Source organism: Zingiber officinale, chromosome 5B (genome assembly GCF_018446385.1).
Source record: "Zingiber officinale cultivar Zhangliang chromosome 5B, Zo_v1.1, whole genome shotgun sequence".
In the NCBI taxonomy this organism is placed as follows: Eukaryota; Viridiplantae; Streptophyta; class Magnoliopsida; order Zingiberales; family Zingiberaceae; genus Zingiber; species Zingiber officinale.
This window is the reverse complement of record NC_055995.1, coordinates 78,160,207-78,172,723: the sequence shown is the minus strand read 5'-3', so window position 1 is coordinate 78,172,723 and position 12,517 is coordinate 78,160,207. Positions and strand designations below refer to the sequence as shown.

General features: G+C 36.3%; 1 protein-coding gene and 1 pseudogene across 1 annotated transcript; one reads left to right on the top strand and one right to left on the bottom strand.

Moving 5' to 3' along the window:
• The window catches only part of LOC121986756, a 38,702-nt pseudogene extending 32,332 nt beyond the window's left edge, over positions 1–6,370 (bottom strand).
• Positions 6,371–6,623: 253 nt separating this feature from the next.
• LOC121984616 (ras-related protein RABF1-like) lies at positions 6,624–11,094 on the top strand. Its single transcript, XM_042537645.1, has 8 exons — positions 6,624–6,779; positions 8,375–8,451; positions 8,938–9,021; positions 9,623–9,717; positions 9,855–9,960; positions 10,418–10,507; positions 10,591–10,677; positions 10,850–11,094. The coding sequence occupies exons 1-8, from the start codon at positions 6,755–6,757 to the stop codon at positions 10,880–10,882; spliced, it is 597 nt and encodes a 198-aa protein (XP_042393579.1). The 5' UTR covers positions 6,624–6,754; the 3' UTR covers positions 10,883–11,094.
• The last annotated feature ends 1,423 nt before the right edge of the window (positions 11,095–12,517 follow it).

Genomic DNA, 12,517 nt, shown 5'->3' with positions numbered 1-12,517 from the left:
CCTTTTTTAACATGGTGATAGAAAATTTAAATTTTAAAACTTCTCTTCCTTTTTTTCTAAACCATAAGGATGGTTAAAAAAGGGAAGTTTAAAAAACTTTTAAACTCTCTTTTAAAACATGTGGCCTAATTCAAATAAGGAAAGTTTTTGAAATTAAAATCTCTCTTTTAAAACTTATAGTTTTCTACAAAGAGAAGATTTAAAAAATTCAAAACAACCCTCCTTATTTGATTAATGTGGTCAGCCCCTACTAGTTTGTTCACCAAACAATAGGGCCAGCCCCTATTGGAAGAGGATGTGGCCGACACTTGCTTGGTCACCAAGCATTGGACCGACCCCCTTCTTGGACACCAAGATGGGCTTATATTTGGATGGGCTTGAGGTTTTAATGAGGCTACGACAGGGTCCTAGAGGAGAAATTTGTTTTGGCCGTTCGATGAGCTTGAGTATCCCGTGTTCGCCCCAAACACACAACTCAAGTTCATCGATAATAACTCATTCCACTAGAGAGTTATTATCGCACTACCGCACCAATCCTAAATTACATTATGGGCTTCTTCTTATCATGAGTGTGTTAATCTCCCTGTGTTTAAGATAACAAATGCCCACTAATTAAGTAAGTTACTGACAACTCAATTAATATCTAGCTCCAAGAGTAGTACCACTGAACTTCATTGTCATGTCGGACTAAGTCCACCTGCAGGGTTTAACATGGCAATCCTTATGAGCTCCTCTTGGGGACATTCTTAACATAGATAACTAGGACACAGATTCCTTCTATAATCAACAACACACACTATAAGTAATATCATTTCCCAACTTATCGGGCATATTAATTTATCGAGCTAAACCTCACCCTTTGATAAGTCAAAGAAATAAATATTAAATATATGTGCTTGTTATTATATTAAGATTAAGAGCACACACTTCCATAATAACTAAGATCTAGTTCTTTTATAAAGTCAGTACAAAAAGAACTTACCTAAAATGATCCTACTCAATACACTCAGAGTGTACCAGTGTAATTTATTAATCAAGATAAACTAAAACTTAAATACACTACGACTATTCCGAGGTTTGTTCCTTTCCATCTTAGTCGTGAGCAACTGTTTATAATTTATAAAGAACCGATAACATGATCTTCTGTATGTGACACCACACACCATGTTATCTACTTTATAAATTAATTGAACAACTATATTCAACAGATAAATATAGACATTTGACCAATGTAATTTTTTTATTTCAAAAATAAATATTTACAAATGCTAAGCTTTTCGTATACACTCTAACATACATATTTGCCAAGCAAACCACAACGTAGCTGCTTCACAAGATCACACCGTGGCTTAGTTTCCAAGTCACAATGTGGCTTCTTCTTAGCAAAGCAAGCCACTGAATCATGCAACCATAGGTGGCATCCATGCAAGCCAAACATGTGGCTTTGCTTCCAAGTGATACACGTGGTTTTACATGTGTCATTGAGCAATGTCATTGAGCAAAAGAAAGAGACACATGGCCTTTGCCAAAAATGAAAGAGACATATGGCCTTACTTGGCAAACTTACGTGGACATCTCATGTCCCGATCAGTTTGTATGAACATTTCGGATCCTGAATTCTCACTTCTTTTGCTCGATTTAGTCGTAAAGTCGCTCTTTTGTTGTGGGACTACAATCCACAAGTCATGTTTTCATTCAACGTTTTCCAACAAAATGTTAGTATATATATATATATATATATATATATATTTTAAATTAATTTAAATATTATTAGTGACAGGGATGGAGCAAGGAATTTCCCACAAAAGCACAATGTGAAGGGAAAAGAAAAATTAGAAAGCCTGGATTCAAGTCAAATTTAAAATAAAATAATAATAATAATAAGAGCTTGCTTGAAGCTTTAATGATAGTGAAATTGATTTATCTTTATTGTTTCAAATTTTCTTACTATACATCCACATAGTAGATCTTGCATTCATGCAAGTTATATAGTTTGACAAAATGAATGTTAATTGTAGGAAAATATTCCAAAGAATGTGAATTCCTGCTATAAATCCAATGAAAACAGAAAAAAGATTGAGTTCCTTGGATTCTTACCACCAAGTCCACCAAAATTTACCGGATAAGATGGACATTATCTGCACAAAGCTAGTCATGTAGATCACATCGTGCAAATAACTGCAGGAAAAAAATGGTAATAACAGTAGTATTCAAGACTTAAAGTTATTCCCAGTATATTATTTTGAGAGGAAAAAAAATATTAACTAGGAACATGAAACATTCAACACGAACACAATTATATATGCCTTCTCCAAAACAAGGCACCAGATAATGTCAAAGTATCCTGATAAATCACATTGTTTGCAGCAGTAGCATATTATGCAAACAAAATTGTGTATCATGTATCATGTCTGCAGCTTGAAACATTGTCTTTGTTTAATATGATTCAATTTTTTATTTTTTATTTTTTATTTTTGAAAACGAGTGTTTTTAGCTAATTCTTCTCTATCTTAACTTATCAATTCCTAACAAGGCTTATCTACTTATCACAAAAGTGCCACACAATGAATTGAGAAACTTCGTCTACTGATAATTCATAGAATCAGGCACTAAAAAACTTAACAGTTAACTCATATACTATGGTCAAAAGAGAATCCTTCTGTAATCAAAACATAGTAAAACTGTGTTGACAAGAAAAGCGGAAAGTTCTCTTTCACTCCTTCTCACTTCTACAATGAGAGAAGAGGAAATCAATGTTAAGGACACAAGATTGGTAATCGCGCTCCATGATTTTAAAATCGTATACGATGGTCTAGGTAGCAAAATATATATTGTGCCACAACAAGCGTGTCAAGTACCATGGAATGGTTAGATCCATTTTTGACCCAATTACATAGGTGACAATGCCCTTTCAATATCAAGATGGAATCACGTTGATACCATACCAATTAAATCTTGGATCAATATTGAAATTTGATCTATATTTCAACAATATCAGCAATCACAAAAAAAAATTCTATAGTTTCTCATTCTATTGGAAGAGTCAACATCTAGGTTGCAACAAACAATTACAACCAACAAAAGTCTCACCAATTACAATCCAAGAGGAAAACAACACTGCAATTTTTCATTCAGCAATTTATGTAGTAACTTGAGCATGTGATTCTGTTTAATATAAAACATTGAAAGGGGAAAAAAATTATTAGTGGAGTTTGAGGTGTGAGGGATAGGAAACCAATTAGAAAACTCTACTAGTTGCCATTAAGGTAGCTTTGTTCTAAAGGATGGAAAAGTAGAGGGTTGGAAGAGTAGTGAGATTAAAAAAAAAGTGAGAAAATGAGTGGAAGTAAATAAAAGGAAAATCTTTTGCTTTTCCATTCTCCACTTTTTCATCCTCTGCAGTAAACAGACCATAAAAGTTAATTAAGAGACCAAACATAATCATTAAAAGTGATAAGTTTACATAGAGTCTAATTCAATGGCAATAACAATGTGGCCAACTCCAAATAACTGGGATTTTGGATTAGTATGACTTGATGATGATGATGATAGTTCATCAACGGCGGATGCAGGGGGACGCGAGGGGGTGCGGAAGCACCCCCTTGCTTCTGGAAACAAAAGATAAAAATATAATACATGATTAACAAATAAAGGGTACAATTATAATTTTTTAAACTTAATGGACTTTTCTCAAAAGTGTCATTAAAAACACATTTTCCTTTCCTTTCCCATTACCGAACTTTTTCCAGCCAGCAGCAAATTTCGTTTTCTTTCTTTCTCATACCCGAACCTTTTCCAACAAGCAGCAGCTTTGGTTTTCTTTCTTTCTCGTTCCCAATCCTTTTTCCAACAGCTTTTTCAGCAACCGAACCTTCTTTTTCTAAGCCAACCCTTTCTTTCTCAAACTAAAAACCCTAATCGCACTAAGAGATCTCATTGTTTCCCCCTCTCCGGTCTCCTCAAATTGTTGCCCTCATCTTTGTCGCCTCTTCACTTCGTCGACACCTTGTGCCATGACGCCACTACTGTTCGCGGTTCGCCTGTTCTGTCGACGCCGTTGTCACTGTGCTCCGCCGGTGATCCTCCACAACAACTCAACAAGCAAAATCTTTTTAATTTTAGGTGAATCTTGTTCCTTATTTCAACAGGTGAACACTCGTAGGATCCAGTTGCCTCCTCTTGTTTGTATGTCTAGATTTGATGCTGGTAGTTCAAGTATCAAAAAATAATTACTTTATTGGTATGCACATATTTTTATGTCTGTATCATTATCATTATTAATTTAGTACTTTTATCTTTTAATATATTTATTTAATAGTAAGAATTTTTTTTTAGTCTCTTCTTTGAGCATTCCTCTAAATTTTTGTCTGGATCCGCCACTGTAGTTCATTGACATTAAAAAAAATGCCATACATCACTTCATCCCATCAAATATAAGATTTTTCACACACATTAAAAGAAAAAATTGCTATGAATTATGTGCCTCTCTATTTACAAGTTAAAGAATAGGTTCCAATTTAGTATACGAACATACCATTTTTTTCATTAATGATGCTTACCGAGTAAATCCAGCCTAGCGTAAAATTTCATAATCATTAATACTTAACATTTTTGAAACAATGACAGGCTAGTTAATTTTAAGAATAAGATCCGAATTGATGGCCGAAACATACCCACAAATTCCACCAGTGTGACACCATCTAAAAGTTCATCATCTTACCCTTGCCATACTGTCAAGTTGTTTATATGGAAGCCCATAAGCAATAGATGTCACAAGAAGACCAATCCAATGCTTCCAAGTAAAAGTTGCATGAAATATAACCATTCACACTAGAACATAAATGACCTGAAATCCAATGTTTCATATTTACTATCTATCAAGGGGAAAAATCACGGCAGAACATGATCATATTCCTCAATGTATTATCAGCTATCAACTACAACACATGCAATCGCTAACTCAATCTATCACTTCAAATATTCTTTGAGAAGTAAACAATGAACTTATCCCAAAAGCCACAAACTATCTCCTTACAGGTTTTCATTAAACTCATTAAAAGTAATACATTAAAATTAAACAACCAAATTCTTTTTTCATCACTGTCGCTTTTTACTGAGAACCTATAGGCAAAATTGAGTTTGTGTATCAAATAGTATGTTTATTGTATTTCTGTCTGATAAAGAAACAAGAAGATCTGAACCAAAATCATGATCATAGTTTGTGTATCAAATAGTATGTTTATTGTGTTTCCTCTTTTATATGGCTCATCATCATCAACCAATTAAGGAATGTCAAATGGAATCAGAGAATGATACAAAAAAAAAAAGTATAGAAAGTTCTACTAAATAAAGCTATAACTAGAACAAAGAAAGTTGATATAGCTCACATATATTTCATGGGTTGTTTGCGTATCTTATAAAAAAACTTCAGTTGTAAAAATCACAAACTGAACCAACTAATGAATTTGACCTGCAGCAGCTTCCACAAACGACCATTATTTCATGACTAGTGAATTTGACCAGTTCAGCTTCTTAAACTGGCTATTCATTTTATCATTCATCTTTGTGATTAATTTGGTATTCCTTTACACCATCAGCTTCAACTATGTCTATAACTAAGTTAACTTTTCCAAATGTATCTGACTATCTGTTATCTTTAATTATTAACATGTTTAAAGAATGAATATTCTTGCCACAATCTCTAATTAATAGCGCTCTATGTAATGGTTTAATTGATAGATTTTGTGAACAAAGACCTAAAAGACAAATGGTAGAAATTGTTCTTTAGATAATTCTAACCCAGGAGATGCCTAAAGACAACTTGTGAAAGAATGTCATGCACGACCGTAGAAACTTAATTCAAGCCTATAGAAGATGACAGGTGTTTTAACTAAATTTGAAAGATACACAATGTTATACCGTCCCATAACTTTTCAATCGAAACGATAGATATACTCCGTGAGATTATCGATTATGATGCCTAACTAAAAGAATCAAATCCAAAATGCTTCATGATATACTCTGCTACTTGACTTCCTAGTTACTTTAATTCTAGTCTTTAGACTAAATTTCGTCCTTCTTGCCCGACAAAAGAATAATGTAAAATGTATCAGAAAATTACTCGCAAACGAACTATTTCCACAATATCGTCGAGTGATTCCCAAAGAGTCCAGCATAGAAGGCAGTAAAACAAAAGATCCACAAAGTATAGGATAGAATTAGAAGAAGAAAAAAAGCGACAAAGAGATAAAGAGACTAGGGATTCGGAAGTGGAGATCAAACGTACGTTAGAGGCCATGATGAGGCGGCGGAGGTTGGTCATGTGCTTCCTGTTCTCCTCCTTCCGCTTCTTGGCTCCCTGGTTCACCATCGCTCCCAAACTCTAGCTTCTTCACTAGGTCTATGAATTTATAGGTAACCGTCATTTTTTTTTCAATTATTATTATTTTTTAAAATAGAAAATATATTTTACATCATTTGCCTCTAATAAATTTTTGACATATAAAAATAAAAAATGATTTTACAAATCAAACAAAAAAAACATTTATTAAATATTAATAATTGTTTATGTCCAAATTAAATATAAATATTAAAAAAAAAAAAAACGGCGTCCGATTTCTGTTCTCCTCCCTTAACTGGACTCGTTTAACTCGTTTTCGACCCAGCCGAGCCAACTCGTTCGCCCCCCTTCTCCTCTGGGATCCCTCTCCTCCCCCGTCGAACTCGGACGCCCCCGCCTCGCCTCCTCCCACAGATGGGGTGCTCCTCCTCTCTTCCAGGTCCCCTTTTCCTCTCCCTTTCTCTTCTCTTCTCTTCTCTTCAGGGCTTTGAACCATGGCTTTCCAATTTCCCTCTTTCCTCTTCTCTATGGTCCTTAATTTATTAATCCGGTAAGCTTTTCTCTTGCTGGGAAGTTGGAGTTAGCTTGAATAATTTTTTATATGAAGCCTTTATCGCACCTTTCGAATTGGGGTGTGTTGATTCTGAAGTGAGGCTGTGATGATCTTCAAACGTGGTTAGTTTCTATCGGTTATCACTTCAATTTTGAAGGAAAAAATTATCCTTTTTGCCTTCTTTTCTCGTGCGAAATGTGAGAGATGTGCGCCTGTTGTTATTGTGCGTGGATGGAGGTCGACGAACTATGGGAAAAACAGTGATACGCTTTTAAAACTGCAAACTTGGTGGTGATTATGAGCCCATTTTATGATGATTTGAGATTATTTTGTTGCAGATTCGTGTTGTTCTGGCGTTGTCAGCTTCATAAATGTTTTGCTTTGTTATGAAGTCATGATTTTAAATCGGGCTTTTTATGACAAGAAAGTTGAGAGAGGTCTGTGAAAGATATATGATATTTGCCAAGTACAAGATATTTTAGAAGGTCGAGGAAGAAATTTAGGCTCTTATGAATGGAGAAATTGCTTTGCAGTGAGAAATGTTAACTGGGGGTGATGGGCGAAGGAGTTAGTTCAGCTCATAATAGGTGTTTGGAAAGGAGAAAATGGATGTTGTGTCCAAAGGATATGCGCATATCTCCACAATGACATGATATTGTCCATTTTGAGACCCTCATGGCTTTGTTTTTAGATTTTATCTAAAAGGTCTTATGCCAATGAAGATATTTTACTTCCTTTTAAACTCATGATCTTTTCCATATATTTTCAACGTCGGACTTTGATTGTATCCCAACAATCCTCTCCTCAAACGAAGGATCATCATTACTCTCATGGTCCAGGCTTCCTCGTGAGTATCCGGTCACTCTTGACCTGTTTCGGACATCCACGCGAGCATCCGGTCACCCTTATCTACTCTTAGCCTCACTGTAAGCATCCGGTCATCCTAACCTGGTCTAACCTGGTTCGGTACTCCCTGCAAGCATTCGCATCTGGTCACCCTAACCTGCTTCGGGTCTCCGCATTCGGTCACTCTTGACCTGTTCCGGGCCTCCTCGTAAGCATCCTGTTACTCTGACTTGCTCCGGACCTCCTCGCAAGCATCCGGTCATCCCGACCAGCTCCGGGCCTTCCCCACAAGCATCCGGTCATCCTGACCAGCTCCGAGCCTCCTGCAACTTCATTCAAGGCCACCCCGTATGAGTAGAAATTCAGCATTCTAAATGGCAAGATTGCTGGGTTTCATATAGATTTCCAGGGTTAATGGTGTGGTTTAGTAGGAATAATGACAAACTTTAAACATCTTTTAGTTTGTTGCAATTTACATGCATGTTAGTAGTACTTTGCCTTTCCGACACTTATAGCATCTATTTACTTATTGCTGTTTTGTTGTCATGCACAAGCACTATCGATGGAAAATCAAATGATTGACGCTACGATATGAAACTAACATAATCTAATTATGTGTATCTGGCAATGGTCAGACCGAAATGCCAGAAATTTGGGTGGTTTGGATGCTGAAAATTCCATGGCCACTGACCCAAAAAACTTGCGTGTGAAGGTATGCCCTGCTTGCCTTATGAAGTTCAGCTAGGCTCTCCATATAATTACAAAAATCTAACTGCTTCATAAATATTATAATTAGTCAAATATAAAATCTATTTTGATAAGTTAACTCGATACTTTTATAGATAGCTTCCTCTTAGTTAGAAATACTCTCTTCTTGTTTCTCTTGACTGTTCTGTATTTCACTGTTTAGTTTCCTTGAATGGAGCACAAGGGTGTAACTCTTCTGGAGCATAAGTGATCTTTACTTGTATACAAGTGGAGTATAATTCTTAGCATGAGGTGGAGAAATTGAACTGAATTCTGTGTGTGTGTGTGTGTGTGTGTGTGTGTGTGTGTCTTATATGGAAGATATAAGCTAACTAAATTATGGACAGTAATATGTTGACCTCTCTAGCTTAAAGTTAATTGTTTCCAGCTGGTGCTATTGTTGGACTGTTGCCAAGTAAAAGCTGGATAATATGAAATTTCATCTTTGCAGTTGGTTCTGTTAGGTGATTCTGGTGTGGGTAAAAGCTGCATAGTCCTCCGGTTCGTTCGTGGCCAATTTGACCCTACTTCAAAGGCAATTCTTATCTAATGATTATCTAGCAATTGCTATTACCAAAGTGCATTCTTTTGCCTGCATTTGAATTATTAGACTAAGATCCTGCTACTTGAAACTCTTAGAACTATTTCTTGGATTCTTAAATCTATGTCTGCAAGGATGCAGTGAATGAGATAAAAATGGCAATATACAAAACATGATGATCCAATTTGAGAGTTGTACCCTGTTAACTGCATCCTTTCCTCTAAAAGTTCATTCATTTATTTTGGAGATAAAAAGGCTGAATGATTAAGCACTCTGTGTTGAATAATCTAGTAGTATTAATACAAACTGAAGAAACAATAATTAGAGTGATCCATGTGTATTGAAAGAAAGTCTTCAAGAGCGTTAACCAGACTTTTTCTTCACCTGTCGATTTTGGTTGTAAAACAAAACAGTGGTAGAACTTTAGATAATCTTAAGTAATGGTGAAAATTAGGTTCATTTTACTTGTGGCACAGCAATTTTTTTAGTTAATTATGTTACAGCCCATGTGTTTCTTTAGTTTGCTTCTTTCTCCAGTAGCACAAAGCTTAGTGGTTACTTCTGATAGTTGAATATTTTTATTCGATCTACATAGGTTACCATCGGTGCATCCTTCTTATCACAAACACTAGCCTTGCAAGATTCCACAACAGTGAAGTTTGAAATATGGGATACAGCTGGACAAGAAAGGCGGGTGAATTTTTTATTGAAGTTGTGATACTTTTCTTGTTTTTTATAGATACATATCTATCATATACTTTGAGGATCTTAAAAAATGTGGAGGAGCTCTAAAGATAATGTCTTGTTTATGATGTTATCATTGGTAGGTATGCCTCATTGGCTCCTCTTTACTATCGGGGAGCTGCTGTTGCGGTTGTGGTCTATGACATAACAAGTGAAGAAACATTTAGAAAAGCACAATATTGGGTTAAGGTATCATTCTGAACTTCCTGGATGGAATTTTTTTGCTTCATTTTATACGTTGCCACCGAGTGTAAGTCAATCCACATAACACTGATTTCACCAGTTTTAATCGTGCTGCAGGTGGGTATCTGATATAATGTATATGATGGGTTTTACTTCTCTTCAGAACTTTGTACTTGTGTTTTTAGATAATTTACGAAGAACGATGACTTGATAGGGCTTTGCGCGCTGTAGGAACATTAACTTTTCAATGTACATAGTAAACTGATACATAATGAAGGGCATCATAATTTCAAATTTGCAAGATTGCATTTCTGCAACCGGTCAATTTGCTTAAATCTTGATTAACTCTGTAGCCTGAGCCTCTAATCACTCAAAAGCTCGAGGATCTTGTATGTGTTTTGATTTCAAAGACCTGTATCCCATCATCTTTTCAGATTTATGAATTTAGCTTTATGTCCAACAGGAACTTCAGAAGCATGCCAGTCCTGGTATCGTCATGGCATTGGTCGGTAATAAGGCTGATTTGGACGAAAATAGGACTGTCTCATCCGGGGTAGACATTGATTTCTAATTGTTTGTCCATCGTCTTAACTCGAATCAACATATATTTATCCTTATGAATTCATTCATTTGAAGGATGCCATGGAGTATGCGGAGGGGAATGGTATGTTCTTCATTGAGACATCCGCAAAGACGGCTAATAATATCAATGAACTTTTTCAGGTAATTAATAAACAAATTTTCAGTCAATCAAGTGAGGATCTGAAATTTTACTCTAAGAACAGTTGCATACGATGTCAACTCGTGTGAATATTATCGTGCTCCATGACTCTACCTAGGCCAAAGTTTTTTCATACAAAATGCATTTGTAAATTGTTCTTCTCTCTTATTTCAGGAGATCGCAAAGCGACTTCCTCGGACATCTTAACTGTGGCTTCTGGAAGATCTGATCTGATATGATTCATGCAGAGAGTTGAATGGGGGATAAAATTTATGTAACCGGTTTCGAGTAACAGATATAAAATATGGCTTGACAACGACAATGGTGTGTGTTGCGTTTAGTTTCTGATGTCACACACGATAAATTAGTGCGATATTTTCTGACAAGTCTTGCGTATGCTTGTCAATTTCCTGTCTAAATTCCGTCTGCCGATGATGATTGTGGCTTTCTAAGAAGGAATGAAATGGTAAGATGGAAAAAAATTGATAATCCTAATTAATCTTATTTACTATCTCTAAGTGATTGATTTGGTTTTACGTAAATTTTTTATCGATCTTAGAGTAAATCGAGAAGTGCACGTAATAGTTAGCTTAGAAACTCTCAAACTGATTATTATCTGAGAAGACTCTCTGCTGAATCGTTGCCCTGAAATTATTCTGATGATCTATGGTTAAATACGCAATGTTTGGATTTATATAAGTAGATGGACAGTACGATTGATCATAACTGATCATCACGAGCGTTCCTTTAATCCACGAATCCCATTCGTCTATCATTGAGTATTAATCATCATGACCGTTCATTTAATCCACTTAAACCTATAAATACCTGTCCTCTTCTTTTTTTTTTTTTTTCATTCCGCTGCTTTCCCCTTTCGATTCTTCTCTGTTCTATTCTAGGGTTAGGATTCTGGATGGCGGATATTCGTCGTGTCGGCCGCTGTTTGATCGGCAGGTTCTCCTCCGGCCGCAACCTTCGTTGATCTTTCTCCATGTAATCGATCGGCGAGCTCTTCGCGATTCGACCTCCTCCACCTCCCCATCGCTTTTGGCAGCGGCGATGGTCATCGGCGCGGAGGAGTCCGGCTGGATCGCCTCTCTGGTGGTGCTGTCGGCCGTCGCGCCTGGGGTTCAACGGATTCTCATCTTTCTATCTCCTGCAAGTCCCTGTTGAGGAGGATCAAGGCGCTGACGGCGTGATCGGCCTCCGATGATGGTCGCCGATTGGGCACGAGGAGCGGTTGTTGAGCGAGAGCGCGCGGAGGAGCACCCCGATCAACCAGCAGCTGCACGACGACACAACTCAGCAACAACCAACAGACCCTTACAGACTACAATAACCGAAGGAGAAATTAATTAGAAAGATCAAGAAGATTTGTAAAAAACAAAACAATAAAGACAATCGATTAGCATGTATTTTTTTTTGTCTTTAATTATTTTTTTTTGTTTTGTTAATGGATATCATGCAATGAGCATTGATAAATAACAATGCATTTTTTCAAAAAAAAAAAAAAATCTTATTATCCTGCTTCTTGAAACTATTAGTAACATTTCTTGAATCTTAAATCCACATGTCAGCAAGGGTGCAGTGGCACTGAGGAGTGACTAATTTATGAATTCATCTGTTTTTTTTTATCATTTTTTCTTCAACCCTAGTCGCACCGAAAACAATTCTCTTCCTAATGCTAGTCATTTGCTCATGTGATCGTGGTCTTGTAGGGTCACGCGAGATGAGAAATTGTGGCTAGAGAAACCCTAAATCCCAAATCCCTAACTATTTTTTTTCCCTTTTCGATCGTGGAGTAAACATAGTGTTTATGTTCATTAATCTTGGAGTAAATCT